The sequence below is a fragment of the Drosophila serrata genome, unplaced genomic scaffold (genome assembly GCF_035046125.1).
Source record: "Drosophila serrata isolate PLE 108 unplaced genomic scaffold, ASM3504612v1 contig_275, whole genome shotgun sequence".
Lineage (NCBI taxonomy): Eukaryota > Metazoa > Arthropoda > Insecta > Diptera > Drosophilidae > Drosophila > Drosophila serrata.
Window position 1 is genome coordinate 2,378,808 of NW_028257173.1, and position 24,559 is coordinate 2,403,366.

At 36.0% G+C, this 24,559-nt stretch overlaps 1 protein-coding gene, 1 long non-coding RNA gene and 1 pseudogene across 5 annotated transcripts in view; all 3 read left to right on the forward strand.

Annotated features, from left to right (window-relative positions):
* Nucleotides 1-24,559, forward strand: part of beat-IIIa (beaten path IIIa) — a 45,170-nt gene that overhangs the window by 1,142 nt on the left and 19,469 nt on the right. For all 3 annotated transcript variants that reach the window (XM_086835122.1, XM_020953499.2, XM_086835123.1), the window contains exon 2: nt 1,991-2,345. In XM_086835122.1, coding sequence (XP_086691248.1) covers nt 2,120-2,345 — 226 coding nt within the window. In that variant the 5' untranslated portion in view covers nt 1,991-2,119. The remainder of the gene's footprint in view (nt 1-1,990; nt 2,346-24,559) is intronic.
* LOC110184934 (G2/mitotic-specific cyclin-B pseudogene) lies at nt 2,460-5,439 on the forward strand (annotated as a pseudogene). The gene has a single exon (XR_015272195.1). The product of XR_015272195.1 is annotated as a G2/mitotic-specific cyclin-B pseudogene (transcript).
* LOC147643399 (uncharacterized) lies at nt 7,918-9,022 on the forward strand. The gene is made up of 2 exons (XR_015272161.1): nt 7,918-8,396; nt 8,457-9,022. It is a non-coding gene; the product is annotated as an uncharacterized LOC147643399 (long non-coding RNA).

The window sequence follows — 24,559 nt, forward strand, 5'->3', positions numbered from 1 at the left end:
AATTGAGGGCCCTTTTTATTAACTATTTTTAAAATTGTTATCATATCTTAAAACATAGCTTATTAAAGGAATAATAATAATTTAAGATTTTATTATTTTTTAATATATATAATATAATATAAATAATAATGTATTAAAATATATTATAATGTTTTAATCTAGTCTCATTTCATTTTGAAACTCTTCAGCAAAAGTTTTCATTACTTTCCTACTGCCTTCCGCTTTGCCATGTTTTAAGTAGCAAAAGAAATCCAGTTTTTTTTTAGTTAAAACAAAATCTGGAACACAGCACGGAATCCTAGCCAGAAAATTTGCCATCATAAATTCCACTTTCAGCCGGAGAACATTTTAATCTTTAATTATATTTTGTCATTTTTTCTTGTCTCGCCCGCGTTCCTCCTCGCTCCCCACTCTTACTAGCTTCTGCTTCAATTTAGGCTAATTATGTTGCTTGGGTGGATTGCTATATAGGATATATACAGTCTATATATATAAAAAATATATATATTTTTCATGGTGCATATTTCTAGGAGCTCCTTGTTCGCACTTCTATTGTTGTTGTAATTATATTAACAGCTCAGTCTTTTTGTTGCCTTTATTATCTGCACCTGACTTGTTGGCCATTTTATTTATGCCTTTTCCGCCATTGTTATTTGGTTTTAAAAAACAACTAAAAAAGGGGAAAGTTAAAAAATAACATGACCGTGGAGGTTGAATATTATTGTTAGCTGTCAGGCAATGACAATATATTTATATTTATAAATATTTATAAATATTTGTTAATTGCTCTTGTTGTCGCTAGATTTGTGAATGGCCATAAATAATGTCCAACGATGGCAGAATGCGGGGGAATATAATAAAAACATGTATATTTAAAATATATATTTGTTATTTGGTTAAAGGGACAGTTACACGGACGACTGGCAGGTGGCATGTGCAGGTGTCCTTTTAAATATTATCAAATATTTATAAAGATTTAATTTAAATAAAATAGAAAGCCTTGATTATGTTTTAATTATTTAGAATGAAATGATAATTATATATTTTAAAACTGTTATAAAATAGTTTCTTTGACTAGCTTAAATTATACTAGGTTTTAAAATTAATTTTCATTATAATACTAATCATTTTCTTTGCCAATTTATTACTCCAATTATTTGACTTATGTTTCTAGTGTCTAATTTCTGGCATAGTTTAAATAATTATTATGTGAAATAATTTTCTAAATATATGCATAAACCATAGCTTCAATCCTTTAGATGCGGCCATAATTTCAGCAATTTGATGTATGAATATTGCTTGAAACTAAAAACCAAAAATTCCGGAAAAAATATAAGCCACAATAAACAAATATTTTTAATTGCCTATCTGGGTGACCGGACTGCTTTTGCCATTATTTCCAGCACATGTATATTTTTTATTTAATCCTTCCGTTTATGGGCCATATTTTGTTATGTGATTTGCTTTATTGTTTTTTTATTTTTGCTCAGAGTTATGGAATTTGTTGTGGTTTTTGGAATTTACTGCATTCTTGAAAATAATTTGTATTTGTGGAATTGAATCGATTTTGGTGACACACATTTTTTGACTAGGCGTTAAATTACTTCCTTTCGATGGTTTTTGTGGATTTTTCTTTTCAAAGTTTCAAGTCCAACTTTGGACTTTATGTTAGCAACTCAATTGCCCGGCAAACGTTCTCCCGACGCACTAAATCAACCAAAAGGGGTTAAGAGGAGTTTTGGAATTTATGTGGCTTTCTTTTTCTCCAGTTTTTCACGCTTTTCCTCGCCGAGACACCGCCGCCGACTAAAGGCTGCTGTGTAATTAATCTTTGGCCAAAATGCTTGAAAATTTATGTCTTTAACTTGACTGCAGTGTTTGGGTGGGAGGCAGGAAGGACGTTTAATAGTTTTTGCCTTTAACTTTGCCGTTGTTTTCGTTCGCGTCGCGATTAAAAGTGATTAATAGCCAACATTTTATTACCGCACAGAGGCAGCACTAAAAAAGGGGAAACCCCCAAGAACACAACTTAATGTCCAAATGAAATAAGTGAAATTTTCACACCGAAATTAATAAAGACATTAGTGCGTGTGGGGGCGTGGCACGTTGTTTGGCCAAAATGTGTGCCCAGGATCCATTTATTCAGCACCAGCTGCCGCACCACCAACACCACCACCGTAATAAAACCGAGCACCACCATTGCCACCAGCAGCGAATGTCGGTTGCCGTTGAGCAACAGGCACCAGGGACAAGGAAATCGCTTACAGGATGCGTAGCAGGTCGAAGGACAACAGCCACAAGTCTACAGATTTGGTATATGCTACATGTGGTACTAGTCCTAATCGGTGAGTTATAAATCTCTCTCTTACTCTTACTCTCTACTAAATATATAAATAGGATACCCTTTTTTTATAACAGAATGCATCCTAAATGGTTCGTAATTAATGAAGGGTTTGCTGGTTTTTATTTTTTCCTGGGGTTATGTCTAAAACATTAATAGCAAACATGTGCGTAAGTTTGCTAGAGTCAAGTGTGCTGCTATTAATTTTAATTGGGGTTAATAATAGCGGAAAGTTCACTCAGGGGATTAACTTTAAGGTACGATTTTAGCTTGTGTTAAAAGGTCGTATAAATGAAACAAGAGTTTAACAATTGAAAAATGAATGAAAGTTAAACTCAGCTTAATATGAAATAAAATACTTCATATGACACTTTAAGCTAATGGAAAATGGGTAATTAACCATTTAATTAGTCATAATTTAACTTCAACTGCAGCTCTGATTTGTGCTTTTAGATTTTTGGGGAAGCAGTAACTAAACTTAGTAACTTTTGAGTTTAAAATTGTACATTAAAATATATTTTGCTGGTCAAAAGCTATTCCATTTCCAAACAAACAACACACGTTGTGCAATATATTAAAAAAGCGCTTTAAAAATCTACTCAAAAAAAGGAAACGATCAAGATTCTGCTTCTCTGTGTTACTTGTGCTTATTTAGATATAAAATAATGGGTGGCATTCCTCTAGAAAAGCAAGGAGATGAGAATGGCTTTGAGAATTTCAAACAAATGCAAAAGAGGAAATGGACCGAGCCTTTGCAGGTGATGAAAATAAAACGCGTTGCCTTAGGAAATTTAGAAAATCGTGATTTAAATCGATTCATTTCCATCAAGAATGCAGCCAAGAAAGAAACCAAATATCTTAAGCTAACAAATACTCTTAAAAATAACAAGACTGGCATGGAAACGTACTCTAAGAAGGAACCAGATGCTCCCAAAACCAAATTACTTATAAGCAAGAATTTAAAAGTCTTCAAAGATATCGATGCAAATGACAAAGATAACCTATTTCTTGTCTCTGAATATGTAAACGATATCTATGACTATCTTTACCAGTTAGAGGAGCAGCAACCCATCTTCAAGAATCATCTGTCAGGTCAAAAGGAAGTTTCACCCAAAATGAGAGCGGTGTTAATAGATTGGCTTAATGAAGTCCACTTGCAATTTGAGCTGATTCCAGAGACCTTTCAGCTGGCTGTGGCTATCATTGATCGTTACCTTCAAGTGATCAAGGACACTAAACGCACCCATTTCCAGTTGCTTGGAATTACAGCCCTTTTTATAGCCACCAAATATGAAGTGCAGTTACCATCTGCAATCGAAGATTTTGTTTCAATCACCGATAAAATCTACACAGCTCGCCAGATTTGTCAAATGGAGCTGCAGATCCTTAAGGCCATCGATTATAGCTTGTCGCGTCCTTTGCCAATTCAATTTTTGCGTCGGTATTCGAAAGCTGCCGAGGCAAAGGACAAACATCATTCCATGGCCAAGTATTTTATTGAACTGGCTGCCTTGGATTATGATCTCTGTAGCTACAAACCCTCGGAGATTGCCGCAGCCTCGCTGTTTTTGTCCCTGAATTTACTAAATGGAAACTATCGGAATAGAGAGGGGTTTAAGGATCACCACTGGTCGGATACATTGTCCTTTTATTCGCGATATTCGGCCATCCATTTGCGACCGATCTCTGGGAAAATTGCAATGCTGGCTCGGGATGCACCAAAGGCCAAGCTCATGGCTGTTTTTAACAAATACAAGGATAATAATTTCCAAAAGATTGCGCTGCGACCAGAGCTGAGAAGCCATTTGATGCACTCTATGATTGATAAGAGTCTGAGGAAGTTGTCTAAGGACGTCTAGAAACCATCAAAACATCAAAAGTTTATTTTAATTTATTTTTTATTGTTAAATTTGTAGCGTATTTCTTACTCTGTTTGTTTCGTTTTTGTTACAATTGTGAATTATATTTGTGCACATTTTATTTTCTAAACAACTGAATGTATTCGGAGTTTAATTTCAATGGGAAAATATTTGTTCTAAGTTTCAAGAATATAATCAAAACTAGTTCTCAATCAGGGAATGAAAATAATTAAATATACTTTAAAATCCTTCTCAATTTGAAATTCACTTGTTGGTAATTAGAAACTATTAGTTTATGATTTATCCAGTCCTAATCTCATAAAAATGTCCACTCTTCATATAAACCAAAATCTATAAATAAAAACTATACTCATATCGTCATCAAATATTAATATACAGAAGTGAAAGCATTGCAAATATTTAAAATGTTTTGTAAGAGATTCTCAGGAATCTGAAGACAAGCAACAAAAAGTTTACCCACTTCATAATCAAACATTTCTACAAACATAGAAGTTTGGGAAAAGAAAAATCCAGTGCCCCCCAAATCGAATTCCTGAGAAAATCCCAAGGAAAACAATCAACAAATTGAAAGCCAAAAAGGAAAACAATCGAACAAGTCCAATGGCCAGAGACAAAAGAGAGAGAAAGACGATAAGGACAAATTGCAAGACGCAAACGGAATAGAAATTAATAAATTGGACAAGAGGTTGCCACTTTTGGGATTCCAATGATTTTGTTATACTCTTATATTTTTGTATTTAAATGAAAAGGTATATAGGAAAATGGTAGATGAATGTTTTTAGGGAATTTCAAACACAGAATTCATCAAGAAAAAATAGTTTTCCAACCGAAAAACTCACTATTAACTCTCAATTTATATGTTACTTTTAAATTGTTTCAATACTTGTTTATTGGTATATTTATTCGAAGCCTTCTGGTTAAAATATCAATTAAATATAGATTTCTTTCCTTAACTTTATTATAGTGTGTTATTGGTTTTGTTTTCCCAATTTCCCAACATTTTCTTGATGTTTTTGACACAGTTTTTTGGGAGGGTTCAGGCAAGTTAAGTTGACATTTCCGCCAAGAGCGACACGTGAGAGTCCTGCTAATGTTTGTGGTGTTGGAAAAGTCATTGGGGGAAAGCCCGGAAAAGTGAGGGGGGGGGGAGAGAATAACTGTTACTGTCTTTTCATTATTTTCAAATCATATCACAAAAGGCAGAGCAGGACAGCCAAAGGAAGATAGAGAATGCTTAGCGGCGGAAGCGGATATGGAACCGAGTGAATGTTTGCACACCAGCAGGAGTCCTGCTCCCCTCTCTCTCTCTCTCTGTATCTTAGCCACCCACTGTTATCCTTCCTTCACTGTGGGTGTGTGTTGGTGTGTGTGCTTTGGCTTAATTCAACGTCTCATTTGCATACATTAAAATGTCACATTTTACATGTCGTTTGTGCGTCTCGCCTTAAGCCGTAACAGCAGTAACGTAACACAGCATCCGCAGCAGCAGAAGCCAACGTCAGTTTACGTTAAGGATACTGCCTCGGCAGGACCTTTCCCCCTCCGAGAGCCCCTCCCTAGACATAAACTACATTAGCAATTGGTGGCAGCCGAAGGCAGCCATGTAAAAATGGCTTAACGCGCAAATCTTTCAACTAAACATTAATCCTAATGGTTTTCAATTTTGTTGCGCCTTCTGTGGCAAGTCAAGTTCGCTTTTCTTATATATTTTCTGCTATTTTCCAAGCATTTTTTTTTTTTTTTTGTGTTTTTTGCATACCGAACTCCTCCACTTTTCATTTTTTTTTGCGCTTTGACTTCGACTCTGGTTGTGGGCCCTGCTTTGCATGTTAATACGCTCTTTGATATTGCCGAGTAGCGCCTGCAGCCTGATTGCTTCTGACAGCGTCTCCACATCAACCCCACAGTGCCACCGCCCCCCCTTTGAATTTCCCCCCAACACCACCCCCCCTGCTATGGCTTTCCTCAGGCTAACTGTAAATATGAAATTCGTTAAAATTTCATTGGAAATTCAGTACGTTTTCATTGAATTTTGTGGAGAAAAATAATGCTTAAGCAGCAGAGTCAAAATACAAATAAAATAGCTCCACCTGCTCTGACTTTTCTTCTACATATTTATATATATTATAATATGTATATATATCCATATCCATCAGTTGACCCCCTCTCATTAGCTGGTAACACAATTTCCCATTAATCAAGTCGTTCCTACAGTGGAAAGTGCCCTTGACTCACTTTACAAGGGAAAGCCAAGCGGTAGGGCTTTAACTAGAATGTCTTTTAAATATAAGGAAAATATTTAGAAATTATTTAATCATTACAGAGGCTTTCGTTTTTGGAAGGAATGCATTGTGAGAATGCATTTTAGGTTGTTATTTATGTATCCAAAATTAAATGAGTTTTAAGCTTGGATTTAAAATTGGAAAACCCTCTCAATGTGTCATTGAACACACATAAATTATAACATTTTCTATGCTATATATTATTTAATTTTATAAAAGAAAGGATTAATATTAAATGAATTTCAATAAATATATATTTAAATCAATATATCTTGCTAGCATTTCAACACTTTTACATATAGTACCCAATATCCATGCTTTGTCATTTATTCAGGACAAAAACAACCCAAGAGATTATGGCAGCCTTATGGCATACACATGTATGTACATTATGCACACTAATACCCATGCTATATGTATTTAGTTATCCTCCCACACACACACACACACACACACACACACACACAGATATATAAACATTGTCATTAAATTGTTGCTGCTGACAAACTGAGCAAAAGCTCAAGTAGGCTTTTGTTTAAATAAAACTGTGTCGCCACAATGGCCAAGAGCAACTGTGTGTGGGTGAGTGTTGTTGTTGTTCTATTTTTTTCTCTCCTCCCCTGTTGTGTGTGTGTTTGTTTTGATTATCCACCACACACACACACTCACACACAGAGAGATTGCAACATTAGATACAACCACACAAGGTGGTATCAATGTCCTGTGTTTGTTTGTTTGCCAGACAAAAACATTTTGAGCCACTAAGCTTTTGTTGAAGTTTATCTCCACATTTGGCCAATTGATGGAAGCTCCTCGATTGTTTCTATTTTTCCTTTTTATTTCACTTTTTGTTTCACTTTGCACTTGACACATAAGCAGCAGCAGGTAATAGTAAAGGTGTCTCAAACACAAATAAATCATAGGAAAATCGGTGGGAGGGAAGCGGAATGTTCATCAGCACAGAACTGTAATCCAAAACATTCGTACATATTTCATGGCACTTTTCGGTGACAGCAGTTTGGCGTAACAAATTGTATAAAATGTATTTGGTGTCCAAATTGCGTAAGCATTAAATATAAATATAACAATTTTGATGGCATCAGAATTGTTGTGTGTCAAAAGCATTAATATCTTCTATATATATAAAAATATACATCTGTTCGTTAGTCTCGCTAAAACTCGAGAATGGCTGAACGGATTTATCTTATCTTGGTCTTGAATTATTCGTGGAGGTCTAGGGAAGGTTTAAAAGGTGAGAAAAATTCGATTAATTGCCGGGAAAATCCTCAAAACAGTATTTTTCTATTTCCCATACAAACGTTTTCTAAATAAAATGTACAGGCAGACAGCTGAATCAAAGCATTTCCTGTCAAACATTCAAAACATATTGAAAGAAGAAATTTATCTTATCTTGGTCTTGAATTATTCGTGGAGGTCTAGGGAAGGTTTAAAAGGTGAGAAAAATTCGATTAATTGCCGGGAAAATCCTCAAAACAGTATTTTTCTATTTCCCATACAAACGTTTTCTAAATAAAACTACCTTACATCTACCGCCCTCTACAGGCAGCCAAAGCATTTCCTGTCAAACATTCAAAACATATTGAAATAAGGAATTGGAGATAAAAATTTTATTTTTTTGTTCAGGTTCAGTAAGAAACGAAGTCCTGCCACCCAAGAAGTAGAGTTTGGGTCGTCGTAAGCGTAATACAGAAGCAAAAAGACGTAAGATTACGAATATAACTGACGAAGAACGGGCCTCCATCCGAGAGACTGAGCGGCTGAGAGCAATGCAGATGCACAAGGAAGAATCAGCAGAAAGACGAGCAGATAGGCTTGAGAGAAAACGATTAAGATCGATTTGATTCACTCTCAAAATAACGCGACAGGGCAAGGGTAGCTGAAGCGCGTTTACAGCTTGCTGAAGATCAGATATAATCCAACTATTGATTACAGCTCGAATCGAATGTCGTTATTGGCCGGATGCATCAGGTCTGCCTCTTAGATTGAATCAGACGAAATTTCGGTCCGAGGAATATATCCATTTGCGGGATGCTGTGATGAATGCTGCAACTCTTTTGAAGGATGGCAAAACTGCTCATTCTACTTTTAAACTTCCACTATTCGTCAATCTTGAACAACAATCTACATGTTCAATACGCAAAAATGGACCTATTGGTAAATTACTACAAGAGGCATCATTGATTATGTGGGACATTGGGATTAAGGACAAATATGAGAGCTCATCTTCATGGAATCACTGATAGCGATTTCCCACAGCAACTGCTAAAACTTGGGGAAGGAATTTTTCCAACTGCAAATTTAAGCGGTCATTGTGACATTCTTCTGGATGAGTCTCTAGGCCAAATACTCCATAATTTGGAAAATTTAATAGATTCTGTATACCCTGATATCGAGAATTTGCACGAAAGAGACGTCCATTGGCTGTGTTCTCGGGCTATAGTATCACCTAAGAATGATACTGTCAATGAAATAAATAATCTGATTGTTCAAAAAGTCCCCGGCCAAACAAAAACATACAAATCGATCGACACTGTAACGAATATTGAAGATGCAGTCCATTATCCACAGGAATTTATAAATTCGTTGAACCCTTCTGGACTGCCACCCCATGAATTGACGTTAAAAATCTGAATCCCAATCATGCTTTTAAGAAATTTAAACCCTCCAAGCATGTGTAATGGGAGGAGGCTGCTTATTAAGGAGTTAAAGGACAATTTAATTGTAGCAACTATTATCACTGGTCAACTAGCTCATATACCGAGGATACCGATGATCCCAACTGATCTGCCAATCCCATTTAAACGGCTTCAATTTCCGGTAAAAACATCTTTCGCATTAACAATTAACAAGTCCCAAGGCCAAACTTTCGAATTAGTAGGGATCGATCTGCGAAATAAATGTTTTACTAATGGTCAACTGTATGTTGGTCTATCGCGAGTCGGAGCCCCTGAAAATCAATTTATTTTGCTGCCACAAAATAAAACAACATCAAATATTGTTTACAGAGAAGCACTAACTAAATAAATGTAATAAACTCAATAATTGAAAAAAAAGGATGAATATGTGTCATATTATTATTATTATTATGAATGTGTTAAAATTGACTAATCTAAATGTAATGGGATCAGTTGTCATCATGCTGCGTAACATTAATCAACCTCGACTATGCAATGGAACAAGACTGGCTGTGAAAAGACTGATGAATAACGTCATTGAGGCGACAATCATAAAAGGAAAATACAAAGGAGAGGATGTCTTGATCCCGCGGATACCGATGATTCCAACGGACTTACCATTCGATTTTAAACGGTTACAATTTCCAGTGCGTCTGGCCTTTGCGATGACCATAAATAAATTGCAAGGACAGTCGTTAGAAGTTTGTGGAATCAACTTGGAGTTTCCCTGTTTCGCGCATGGACAATTATACGTCGCGTGTTCGCGCGTCGGAAAACCGTCTTCTTTGTTTATTTACGCACCACAAAACAAAACAAAAAATATAGTTTATGAGAAAGCATTAAATTAATTAACAGACTGTATTTTAACAGTGTGTGTCTGTGAATATCAAATTTAAACCTTATAAATAGCCAGTATTTCAGGATGAGGCAGTACGAAGTCTGCCGGGTCAGCTAGTATATTATATAAATACGGATTTTATTTGGATAAAGTTAAGTTTTATGCTGGTAAATGCATTTATTTTTGACTATTTCGGTAGTTTTTGTAAACTAAACCGATTAAATTTTTACTTGTTTATGAGTAAATAAATTATTAAATTCCAAAATATAGTTTTAATTATTTAAAGGCATATTCTTGAAGCAAAATTAAATAAAATAAATGTTTCTAATATTAATTTCACTATCTAAACTTCTAATTAGATATGTACATAAGTATTTCAAAGTTTAGCAATTAAAATCATTACTACCAACTTCCTTTTCGACATTAGGGAAATTCTATCATTTCAATTAGCTGAAATGGCTAAAATTCCCGGAAAGAAGAGACAAAAAACAAATACAATCGCAGGACATGACAAACAGGACCCTGTTTTGTTCGGTTCACTTAGGTTCAATTCAGTCCGATCCGGTCAGAAAACGCCCCTAAGCAAATTGAAACAAAATAAAACGCTCACCCTCCGCTGAGTTCTTTTGGCCTTTTCCTTCCTTTTTTTTCGTATGGCTTTATTGAAATCATTAGAGCGTAGTAGAAGCCAAAAAAAGTAACGTATATTTCGGCCTTGGTAGCATTAATGTCTGACGAGGCTCAGACGTAAGGAACAACCGACTGACGCCTATTAATCATGCAGACTTTACGTTCCATTAGGCAGTCAACGAGTGAGAGGAAAAGGGGCTGGTGAAGAAAATGCCAGGGAAATGCCTAAAGAAGATGTGTGACTACATATAACCGAAAAATATTCGAAACATAATTCCTCAACTTGCTGGGATTAGGATTGGGTCAAGTTTTGGTTCAAGCCTAAATAAACTGGAAAAATCAGTAAAGAATAAAGTTTGGTCAAAGAGATACCCTGGATTGTGTTTGCAATATTAAATATTTAAATATTTACTTTACAACTCAAAAACCTAGACGATATAAAATTTACAGACTTTTAAAATGCAGATTAAAGAGTCTCTGATATGTAAATAATATCCCTGGATTTCCAAAATCCTCAAACTGTCGAATTGAAATGTTTTGCAATTTGTATTTTGTGTAAACTCAATATCCTGCAAAAGTCGTCCTTCTCAATTTCTCACAGCACCCACCACTTGCGGCATGTGCGAGGGTTCAAAGTGTAAATGAAGGAGCCAAAGGACGAAAAGGAGATGGAGCTGGGCAGTAACAGAGAAGCGCAAACATTGCGCAGCAAACAAAGTCAGTGGCCGCTGGCTGCCACTTGGCCATTTGCCTGGCTCCTAATGGCGAAAATATTGTATTACAACAAATTGTGTGCAGCTACCCCGACATAACAAAAAAAGAGCAAAGAAATCGGTGGGCAAAACACCCTTTAAAATGGAAAACCCCTGAAAAGGGTCCTGCTCCTGCTGCTAACGATATGGAAAATTTATCAAAAAATCCAAGGGGCCGGCAACAACATGACACCGTCTGACCGCTCGTCCAGGCATAAAATAATCAGCACACTCAAGGATACGCAGGATACCGTGGGCGGTGGTCGGAGGGGAGCAAAAAAAAGGCAAAATGTTGAGCTAAAAGCCTTTCCAGGTCAGGACCTGGCCAGGACAACCCACAATCTCAAGGGCGTTGATGGCCAGCAAATTGATTTGGATTCACAGTCAGAAATTATCAAATGTAAATCGACCTTAGAGATCTTCGAATAAAATCTAGATGGGAAAGGAAAGATTAATGTGGTGACATGATTTGAAATGGTACAGAAATTTATATAGAAGTGTTTCAATTTTAAGCTTTGACCTGTTTAATTAAGTCCGCCATAAATTTATGTAAAGCCCATAAACCTAATTAAAGTTGGGTTAAATAATGCTGAAAAATATTAAAACTTTGACTTGATTTTCTTTTTATTTTTAAGCAAAAGTTTTCCCTATACTTAAGTAGAACCTGACCTTCGTTGAGCTATTTTTACAGTTTTATGCACTCTGCGGAAGAGAGTACTTGATTAGGAGAAAGCGCAGGCAAGCGAAAGTAAAGGCTTCAGGACCTCCAAGGAAGAAGAAGATGGTGGTGTGTGTGTGTGTGTAAATAAGATACTCACACTTGCAATCAGAGCCTGGCTGAGTCCTGTAAGCCGCTCACCAAAGCGTAAAGACAATTCAATCGATGCTATACACTCACTCGGGCCAAGTTCCTTTTGCTCACTTTGGGCCAAAAGTGTTTGAAATATTTTCACTTGTGTCATTTCCTTGGACACATTCCCACGGAAAATGCCTCGGAAGTTCTTGTTCTTGGGATGGGCTCGTGTCTCTGGCCAAGGAAACATTACTTACATGTGCCTCACTGTCTCTCTCTCTCTCTCTCTATCTATCTCTATCTGCTTGCAACACGAGCTGATTTATTCACGCGTCATTTGCCACGCCCCCTGGCCCCATCATGCGCCCATCGAGACGCACTCGAGAGCGGCCCTGGAAAATGGCAAATGCCAACTCAATGTTGGTTTTTCTTCTCTATTTTTCTAAGCTTAGTTAAAGAAGTGTTCAGGGGTACATTAGGGAGAGGAAAGGAAGTGTAAACTAAGTTATTTAAATAGATATTTACTAGGCATACATTTTAGAAAGTATTTAAGTATTTAACTAGTGTTTTATGTAGTGATATTATACAAGAAATTAGAGTTAGGATTATAAATTCATTTTATTTATTCAAAGATGCTATAATTCATGGTGGATAAACTTGTAAAAATATGTTCATTAAATAAACTCAGTAATAACTATTAATAATTTATTATATTAAACATTTACAGTCACTCTAGAATGAAATTTTCAGGGTATCAATTCCCACTCTATCTCTGACTAGTCTCTCCTTTCTTGTGTTAGTTGCCTGCCGAGTATTTTTGGCAGTGACTGTTTGCCGCAAATAGAGCGTAAAAATTCCGCCTCCGGTGGCAGCTTTTCTGCATTTTTTTTTCTGCTCTTGGTACCCAAAAAAAAGGGAAAGTTTTCCCGGCGAAAGTTTGCCATTTGACTGGACCAGAACCGGCACTGAGTTCCCGTAATTTATTTGGGCCGCCGCCGCCGCCGCTGGTAATCAATGCCTCCAGTGAGTGTGCGGATGGGTTAAGCTTATCGCATCCGCTTTTCGTTTCGCCTAAAGTGGCCCAGAAGGGAGAGAGAGAGAGAGAGTGCTGAATGTGGGACAGTTTTATGGCCGCCAGTTGAAAGGTCACTGCAGATGGTCGATTTGTGTGCCTCAGCCCCCTTGCCATGCCTCCTCACCAGGATTTATGACGAACATGCTGCAACATCCTGTTAACATACCCATTTGCATATCCTCTTGCACAAGAGCATATTCAATGGTTTCTCTTCCCCAACAAACAAACAAAAAACACTCGTACAAATAAAAATGGTAGAAATACTGCCACATCCATAACAATAAAACCGCATTAGCAGCTGGCCCTGCAACAAAAAAAAAAAAAAAATACACACAATGCCAGAAAGCCAAATTGTTAGCTAAATTATAACCATCATTTTAATGGTTACTTTCATTTTATTTCGCTGTTGCGCAAAAACCAAAAGCTCAGCGCAAAAATCGCCACGCAAATGATGCTCAAGATGGCCAACAACAACAAAAATTTCAGATTGTCAAGCCAAATTCTTTTTTGGCACTAATCTTTAAATGTTCTATGTTCTCTTTAGTGTAAATATTACAGGAAATATATCTAGGATATTTCGTTTATACTATTTTTTATAATAATAAAAGATTTTAAAATAATAAATTCCCTTGAAAGTAAGGAATACTAACCTTTAGATCATTTTTAAGGTAAAGTAGATTGTTCTGTTTAGCTTCAAAAATGCAAAAACTTGTAACAAAATCCCCTTTAAATATTTATATATTATTAGTAACTCCAAAATTAACATATAATTAAAGAATTTACTAATTTTTTCTTGACTTCCTTTAACTTAAATCCTCTGTGAAACATTTTCCACACTCTTTAAATATATTATTCCACTTTAAATAATAATATATTATTAGTACCTCCAAAATTAAAGAATTTACTATTCATTTCGTGACTTCCCTTTACTGAAATCCTCTGTGGAACATTTTCCACACTCTTTATAAAGCTTCAACATTTTGTTAGGGTATTTTCCGATTAAAAAATAAAAATGCGCAGCACTTGTGTGCAGTTGTCGCGGCCACAAAGTAAAGAGAGAGATAGAGAGTGAGGAAAAATCGGGGGAAAAAGTGCTAAAAGGCAAGGAAAGGGAGTGGAAAACTGCCAATGGCCTCAATGAGCCTTTGAGAGCGTGTGTGCCCCGTGTATGTGCATTCGGCGCCTTTCATTATGACAGCGAAATTTCCACACACACTTTTCCACATACACCCCCCGCTTGCTTAACTTTCCTTTTCCTTTTCTACTTTTTATGCGCTTTTTTTGCTGCTTTGTGCATATCATAAAATTTTAATTGAATTCTGACATTTTTACCATGTGGGAATGGAAGTAGAGATTACACCAACTTTACAGCTGTCAATAACTTTGATGTCGCCGAAAGTCTCCCTCTTGCACTTCTCCATTTTTTGTATTTATGCGCCTCGTTTCGTTATTTTCCATGAAAATGGGCGAACTACTTTTCGGCTTTTGGGCGTTGTTAACATTTCATTTTTGCCGCATTTCACTCTGACGGCGATGCGTTTTATGAATTCATTTATTCTGTTGGCTGCATATTCAATTTTTTATATGCTCTCCCACCGCAGCATCTCTGCAGCCCCAAACCCCTTTTCCACTTTTCCCAACCTCCTCCCACCCCCATTGGGGGTTTTCCCCCGGATTAATTCGGCTCTGTGGGTAAACGAAGAAGAAGGAAAAAAAAACAGAAAAAGAAACATTTCAATGACATTTTTATTGCAATTTTAATATGCGCGCGCAGCTTTTTTAAATATTTAATATTTAATATTCTCGGTTCTTTTTTTTATTTCTGTCAGTCGTCGTCTCTCAGTGCTGGTTAAAAGTTAATTACCAACAATATTTGCGCTTCACTTAATAAATTCAATAAAAATGCATCGCGAATTTCCTTTTACTTGTACTGTCCACAGAGAGAGAGTACGTAATATTTAAATTTAATCTTTGAATGTCAAATGAACAAAAATAAGAAAATAAAGTAGTGACACATGAACCGAAACGGAGGTTATTTAAAAAATATATATTTTTTGGGGAAATGAAGCAGTTTTTTCCCTTGCTTTTCCTTAGATTTAATTAATAAATAAATGTTGTATTATTTCTTCATATAAAATATATTCATTTGAGATCTTTTAACCTTTAAAAATGTATTTAATATTTGCACATATTTTCCCATTTGTGAAAACCTATTCACACATGCGTTCAACCCCCGCCAATTCCTTAAACAAATATCTATTTTATTATGCATTTGGCGCCTAATTAAAATAACGCAAGAAGGGACACAAAAAACTCCGGAAGAAGTAATATAAAAATGTAAAATAAAAGCCAAGTAGGAGAAACAAAAATCATAAAAACAATAACAAAAAGTAATCAAAAAGTGGGGAGCACTTTACTTTACTTTTTTTTTTGTGTTTCTTTGCCTTTACCGCACAGGGGAAGATAAAGCAGGAGATATCGAGTTGAAAAGGAGGGGAAGGATGCTCCACAGAAAGATGGCAAAGTCCGTTTCGGGCAGATGTTTTTATAGCTCATAAATTCGTAAGATGCTGTGCGGAATTGCCAAAGAAAAGGAGAGTCGTGGCAGTGGGGAAAAGAATCGGAAAATCGGGAAAGGGAAAGGGAAAGGGAAAGGCAACAAAACATCAGAATTCATTGGCTTCTGCCAAGTTTTGTTTATCCTTTCGCTGCCTTGGCATATAAACGCCTCTCTCTTCCTTCCCTTGCCCCAAATCAATACAAAATTGATGAATACAAATGATCATAAAAAACAATAAAAAGCAATGCCAAAAACAAAACAAAAAAACCAGCTGTAGGGAGGTCTCTGTCCTGATTTGGTTATAAAAATCCCAGCCACGTACTTTGCTCTGTTTTCCTTTTGGCCCACCAACAATGTTGGCAAATATTGCCTTGGTTCCGAGCTTTTGGCCAAGATTTCCAGACAAATGCATTTTCATTTATTATTCATATATGAGTCTAGATAATGACAGTCAGCCACTCATTTGAAATTAATTTCGCGGAATAAAGCATCAACTCAAAGATGTACGATATACATTATTAGAATATCACAGAGGGTGAGCATTGAAAATTCAGAAAAATAAGGTGGAAATTCGTGTGGGAAATAAGGGATAACGATGCTTGTCTGCTCCTGGCATCTATGGCAACTGCCGAAGGAGAAAACGTTTAGAGAAACCGAGAGAAAGCAAAGGCAAGTCAGTCAGTCTCAGCTTGATTTCAAGCATATCGCTATCTAATGGTATTCCTGTATAGTCAAAGATACAAAACCCTAAACTACACTGGAAAATATATATATACCAATAGTTAAGAACATTTAAAAAAGTGTTTTTCTAGATTTATTTATGGGATTAATAGTAGTTTTTGTGTTAAATGTATCTAAACTTATTTATGACTTCTTATTTCTTATATCCAAGTTCTATAACAAGTATTTCTTTCATTGCTGTATTCCTGTATAGTTAAAGATATAAACACCTAAACTACACTGGAAAATATATATATTCCAACAATAAAATACATTGAAAGACCCCTTTTCCTGGATTTATTTATAAGATTAATAGCAGTTTTTTTATTAAATGTATTTGTTATCTCCAAGTTCTATAACAAGTATTTCTTTCACTGCTGAGACTAGAGCAAATATATGCATAAACACCCCAAAAAACACTCACACACACACACAACCCACAGATGTCTCTGACGGGAAATTGATTTCAATCAATCAAATGTTGTGATTACTTTGCTGGCGAACAACTCCCGATACCAAATGCCAGACGGTGAGTGTGTGTGTGTGTGTGTGTGGAGGCCATTAGCAATAATTTACTTAAAGGCTTAAAGGGAATCGAAGACACAAGTGTCAACTGGTAAATAGACGCCTTTTTTGGGGTCAGACTTTCCTAGCGGTTAATCATTAGGAATATGACAGTTGAAAATGTTTTGCTAGAAGTAGCAATTTCTGAATGCACTTGAAACATAATCTTAGCAAATATGAACCAATTACTGTGTTCTATATGACGTTTAAGTGTCTTAATAATTAATTTATGATAGTTCATTGAGAACCTTGTTTATGCAAACATCGTTTATAAGAGCTACAAATTAATTAGAAATAAATGTAAGTTTTGTTGCGTATACGTAATTATGTTACGTATACGCCATGTGGCCCTCGAAGGTCTTTAATTAAATTGATTCCAAATAAAGCATAATCGATTTAGATTTTAAATTCTTAAATTCAAAGTTAAAATCACAAGACTCACTGCAAGATTCACTGCATTTCCATTTTCAATTGCATTTTAGATGCCAGGCAGAGAAACTTCAACCTGCGAGCCAGCTGCAGGTTCACTTTTTTTTACTCCTTTTTGACTTGGCTTCTATGTTGACGCTGCCATTCCCTTTTATGATAAATTGATTGATATTTGAATTTAATGATAAGCCCGCCCTGAAGCTGCAGAGTTTGGTGAGGAGGAATGGGCCAGCCAGACGACCAGTTGGCAATTCAATTTTCCATGGCCTTTCCTGGCCATTTTTCAACTTCAACGACAGTGGCAGCCGCGTGTCTTTGGCTTCTATGCTGTGTGTCTTGTGGAATATGCAAATTTCTTGCCACATTTTTTCAACCTTTCTTGCTGTCCTGTTGCTGTTGTCGGAGTCATCTTTGATAAGCAAACTTTTGCACTGATAATGATATTTTTATAGTGCGTTGACGAGCTCGAAAGGCATTAGGCGGGGTAGATATTGAATGCCGTGAGGGAAATGTATTTTTAAAGTATTTTTGAAATAATTTAATCTTGAGAAGTAAGGAAAGAAAAATTAAGTAAATGTAGCAAGTGGTGTAATAGTTAAATTTCATAGAAAACTATTGAAATTAACTTTAATTTTATGTTATATATATTAATTGATTTAAATAAAAACCAAATTGAATGGTTTTACATAAAGGGAATGTCTATAATCGGATATGACCTACTTTTCTTTTCGCTTTTTGTCACCATTTCCCCTTGGAGTAAACTAACGGCAATTTGTGGCAATGCCGACGATTGGCAATCGATTTATAGGCCAATTTGCATAATCATTAAGTTCACATGCCGCCACACAAACACACACACACAGATGCTTACCTTACACACACGTGCACACTCATACCCTTCGATATTAGCAATAACTTTTACTTGAGTTCCAGCAAAAACAGGAGCTCTTTTTTGGAAAAAAAAATAAGAGAAAAAAGGTTGGCATACAATTTTTGCTTGAATTTTTTATGCGAAATTGATTTTCCCCAACGCATTGCGGCTGCTTACCCTTGTTTTTCCCTTCTTTGCCATAGAACTTCCGCCCCAGACGACGGGGGAACCGCCCACATTTGGATATGTCATGTATATTTACCTTTATCGACTGCCTCGCATTTTCCTCAGCAAAATCTGAAACTGACTTTTTCAATTGCACTAAGGGAAAACGCATTTTACTGTGCAACTTTCTGAACTATTTCTAATTACTATATAACTTTATTTCATTTAAATCACACCATAATAAAACCTCTCTCTTTTATGAAACATTTAATAATGTAATTTGAATGGATTAATGTGATTTTTTCTTTCTTTTCTCTAAAACTATTTAGTTCAAAAATTAACTTATTATTATTTTATATAATATTCCTAAACTCCCTACTATTCACTTTATTATACAAAAGTAACCCCCATTTTATCCAAGTGTAACCCGGTATAAATAAAAATGATATAAAAACAAGTAAAAAAAAAGAAGGAAAAGTTTAGCTGAGAGTTAAATTTTCATAAATTTTCTCTCAACCCTCACCTGGCTACGAAAATTGCTTAAACTCCTGATGGCCAAAGTCCGTTTTGGCCTCATTAAAGCGCCTCCGGTCTGAACGGGGCCACTGAATTATTTATAATACTCTCGTTCAGCCCAAGACATCGCATATCCCTCAGCATGGTAATGTGCCAGGGCAAAGTTGTCTTTTCAAGTATATACTATATATATATATATATATATATATATATAAATATATAGTATTTCTTACAAGTCTTTCGTCTGAGGTGTGTGCCCATCCCCTGGGGCTGGTCAGAGAAAGTTGAATAGGAAGTTCTTCAAATTATGCCAAAGGCAGTCAAAAATACAAAAAATACAAAAAAAAGAAGTCATGGAAGGAAAAGCTAAGGAAAATTGGTCGGTGCTTTTGGCCTTTTATTTCAAACTCTCGGCTATGTATTTAGGCTCATATTCCACGGCCAACTAGAGGCAGCCAATATTTTAGCTTAACTTTTGGTCTAGGCCTCAAGGCAAAAGGCAAATTTTTATTCGGGGCTAAATGTGCGCTTTCCTATTCGAAAGAAAGTGGAATTGGGAACGATACTCAAATATTAATGCCCATCTTTTAAGAAAGTAAGAGAAGAAAATGAAATGAATGTGATACAAGCTAGTGCAAACATTATGAGGGAATTCATGGGAATACTATGGTCAAGGCATGTGAATAAATCATCACAAGGGAAATATAATATAAGATTCAATTAACAAAAGTGCAAGAAGCTCGATTAAACATTTACTTTTTGAGGGAATTTCTAGAAATATTTATAGTAATATTTATTCTGTTTATCTTAAATTTAATTTAATAAAACTTCATACAATTTATAAGCTATAAAATATTATAATTTACTTATTGCCTAAGCAATAATCTTGAGTAGAAATATTCCCTAAAATTGTAAAGTCTATAATCCATAGTAATAAGATTAACTCATAATTTTGCTATTTTCCCCAGGAAAATCCAAATGAATTTCCCGCACATTATACACCTCTTTAAGGAATTAAACCGCTTTTCATCTTATGTTACTCCCGCATTCCTCCTTCCTCCTTGACTGCATAATTCATATGGCAAAAGGGCCCGGGCTCCAAAGTAAAAGTTGGCCCGCCTTGCAAGTTGGCTCAAAGGTTCTCCGTGCTTGGCATCGCCTTAAGCCGTCTTTTCAGAGCCGCAAATTGCATTTAACGCATTAATTTGGCGCCTTTGCCGCGCAGCGAGTGGATTTAGGGCCTAAGAGAAGGCAGAGTTAGCTCACAACCTCCTTAATTATAGAGCAAGATGATCTAGGGGCCTATTCCGGCATAATGTTTCTTTTCAATTTCCAAGAGTCGAGAAATACAATTGAAATATTACCATTTGATAGCTAAGTAAACTCCGGGGATGCGTTCGGGGGTCACCAATTGTGGCATCCGGCGACAGCACAGGAGATGCACTGGGAAAATTAGAAAGCATTTCTATATAGTTCTGTCTCTCTAGAGTTTATCCTTTACTTAAAAAGGAAACAAGAAGAGAAGGAAGATATTTCTATTATAAATTGCAATCCTCTGTAAGTAAATTTACTGCCAAATCTGATTTAATTTTTTTCCCTTTTGGTTTATATATTTTCTGCAAGTGTGACATTCCTATGGCCCTATGCCTTTGCTTTATTTCCCATTCCTCACCTGATTCGCGTTGACTTTTGGCCCTCAGTGTGCGCGCACTTTTGATGTCTTGCGGTGGCTTTTCCGCCCCGGAAAATCTCCTGGGAGGGTAGGCCTTTGCCTGACCCCCCAACCCCCCCCCCCCCCCCCAACCGCGCGCGGAAATTGTGCGCCGCAATCTCTTAAGACCGGCGACAAATATACTTGGCCTGACGTTCGTTCGAGAATCAGGATTTAGGGTTTGGGGTGGAGTTGGTGCCTGGGCCTGGGCTTTAGGCATTACCAAGATTTAACAACAACTTCTGGGCTTTTGTCGTCGACTGTCTACCGTCGGTTGTCTTCCTGTCTGTCTGCGGGTTAAACGATGCGAGTGAACCCAGGTAGAAGAGAGAGGAGGACACGGCGCTCGTAAATAATTAATCTGCCCGCAAAGTGCGATTATCAAAGTGTTGGAAAAATGTTAAATAGCTCCCCAGGGCCAATGATGCCGCCAACAACATTAAAATGTGGCGACAGTTTAGCCCAGAGCACACTTAAAAATTCACAGAGTCTAAATTAAGATTGTAGCTTTGAGCAAATTAAAAAATTAAGGGAAATGAAACAATGACAGATTAAAAATTTTAATATTTCTATATATGTTTTGCATGTTAGTAAAATAAAGAATTTGTATGTCAACCCTTTTTTTAAATAAGCTATATTTTCTACCTTTCTGTACCCATTATTCTATATTATTTCAACGATTATTTATAAACTTTTCCTCAGTGTAAGTCCTTGTTGCAAGGACATTTACCCGCTGGCCATTCGACTTGAAGTTCTTGATATTTTTCGACTGCTTCAGTTGATGTTTTTCAATTATGCAAATAAAGGGATTAATTTGTTTCGGCTCTCGGGGAAAAGGGACGAGAGGTGGGTGTGGTGGGTGGAGATGGCAAAAAAACCCCATGAAAATTGTTTTAAAGAATGCGCCTGGCGTCTGATAAAAGTTTTGTCTCAGCCGAGTTTTCACCCCAACTCTGGCACGTTTTTCTTTTTTCTCGGAGATAGCAAACTGTGCGACAACTATAAAAATTTCAATTACAAAAAGGGGGTAGAAGGGGTTTCTTTGGGAAGGCTGGATACTAAATATGGGAGAATGGGGGTAGCAACTTCCAAAATTGACTTCATTAAAGTTGAAACAATTTTTGCGTGCGGACAAGAAGTCGTCGTATTTGGACGTGTGAAAATGACAAGGAAATATTTGCGAACTTGTGGGGTACAAAAGAAAGTTCTTAAACTTATTGTGTTTTATAAGGAACTTTAATATAAAGAATATATTGAATATTAATAATATATATAAAAAGAACTATTAGCTTAGATATTTATTGATTAGTATTAAGAGCAGAACAATCTCTTATTCTGGTTTTCCCATATTCCAAAGAAGTCTTAGATATCCTACATGAAATACAAAACACTTTCAAAGTTTTGCTTCATATAATTTTATTTGTCTTCCAATTTCGTTGTTGGTGTCAATTTCAGCTGCGTGCGTTCTGTGTTTTTCTCTGGTTTTCCTAACATTTGTCTTACCCCTTTTTACCCCTCATTTTCATTTGCTGTTTCAATTGTCAGTTCAGCTGGAAGTGGCTGTTGAGTATTAGGTCTAAATGGCGAATTACAAACATTCTTCCGGCAGAAAAGGGAAGAAGTGCCATCAAGGAACTCTTTATGGTGATATGGTGAGAATGGCGGGAGTTCGTTGGAATGGAGAGGGTTATATACGGGGTGGGCGTTGCACAAATTAAACCCGAATGAAAATTAAACGATGCATGAAATTACTTTGCTTCTCCTTTTTTTTTAACTTTCCCCCTCACTGCTGCTGTTGGTTGTTGTAGGCAAAGTTCTTTTACATTCTACACCCCCCCAACCCCCCTGCCAATATTTTCCACGCCTCAGTTCCGGACCTCCTTCTCAGACTTTGGCTTTAGCTTTTGGCTTTTGCCTTTGAGGAGAGTCAGGCTCAGGTCCTATCCTTTTCCACAGTCATGAGCGTAGGAAGTCTAAAAATACCCCTCAGAATTGTACAATTTTTTCTTGTGAATAAATAGATGTAAATGAATTGGAAATGTTATATATTAACTACAAGAAATATATATTATTTTTATAATTTTAAGCCGAGGTTTACTAACCTTTTAAGCGATATTTATAAATATTATATTATATTATCTTATGACATTTTAGACAAATTAAAACACTTATAACTAAGCCAAAAAAGCATAAAAATTGATTCGGAAAGCTGTCCTATATTAGTTTTTATTTGGTTTATTAATCTGCATACTCAATATAAAATTTTAATTAATTTCAATTTTTGTCAATTTTTGAAAATTTAATAGATATAATTTACCCCTTAAAAATTGTTGAAAAAATTACTAATTTTTTTTTATCTTCCGAAAATAGCTAGATCGACTCGGCTTTAAATGCTGATCAAGAATATATATGATTTATAGGGTCGGAAATAATTTTTTCACAGTGTTTTAAGCTTCTGACTAAAATGAATGCAAGGGTATAATTAATTTTATTAAAGAAGTTACCTATTTAGTTTTTCTGGGATTTAATTTATGGAAAAACATTTTAAAATAAAATCAAATTATAAATCAGAGTATAAAATATACTAAAATCAAACTCCCAGAAACCCCCTTAATAAACTCCATGCACTCCACTGCTGTCACTCTCTTGCTGGCTGTCTCAAGTTCCCTTATCGTTTTGTTGGCTTTTTTAATTTTTAATGTGCAGTCAGTTGCTGTTACAGTAGTCTGCTGCAGAAAAAAGGACACACACCATTTACGCAGCCAGAGTTGCACTCGGAAAAAAGGAAAAAAGGCAAAAAGAAAAATAAAGGAAGGGTAAAGGGCAAGGAGTAATGTCCCAGGCCAATTTGCAAAGTCAAATGCCAGTCAACTGCAATTAAGGCGGTAAAAAAGGATGGGCGTTTTCTCTCTGGCAGGACATGAGAATGGTTGCCTTAAATTACTAGGATCTTGCAATGTTTTAGGAATTTGTTAATTAAATATTTAATGCAAATGGGAAAATATTGTATGACAGTAATTATAATATACAATTGAATAATGTACATTGTTTCAAGGATAAAAACCAGCTAAGAAAACCGAAGAGTTCGTATATTTTATAAAGTGCCACAGTCTATCTTAACTTCTTTATCTTGAAAGATATACTAATAATTTACTTTAATAAATGGCTGATGTTTGATTTTAATACAGCAACTCTATAATTTATACAACAACTTCTTCTTGATTTCATATTATCGCTTCGAGTGGCACAAATCCATAGCTTATTAGCACATTTTATGCCGTCATCTACTCCATTTATATGCCTTTTTCTTCTGTTGGGCTAACAAAAATATGCCGACACGGAAATGAATTTATAATGCATGACTTTTGTTGTTGTTTGTTGGGACTATAAAATATTCGAGCCCAAATGGTGGGGCAGCAAAAAGGCAAACAACTAACTCATTTTGTGGTTGCCAACGCCGTATCTTCTTCTTTTTTATGCCAATTGTCTGCCACCAAAACACACACATGACAAAAACTCACACACATGACACACACACGAGGACACCAACACACACACGTGCCAACAAACACGCTGAATGTATTCAACGTATTTTTTATTGAAGGCGCGACTGCGATTCTGATTCCGATTGCGATTTTCCACTTCCTTTCCCCGCTCTTCTTGGTTCTATCCCCTTTTTGTGACTGGATAATGCACTTGAACAAATTATTATTTATTCCTGGCAGAATTGTGAAAG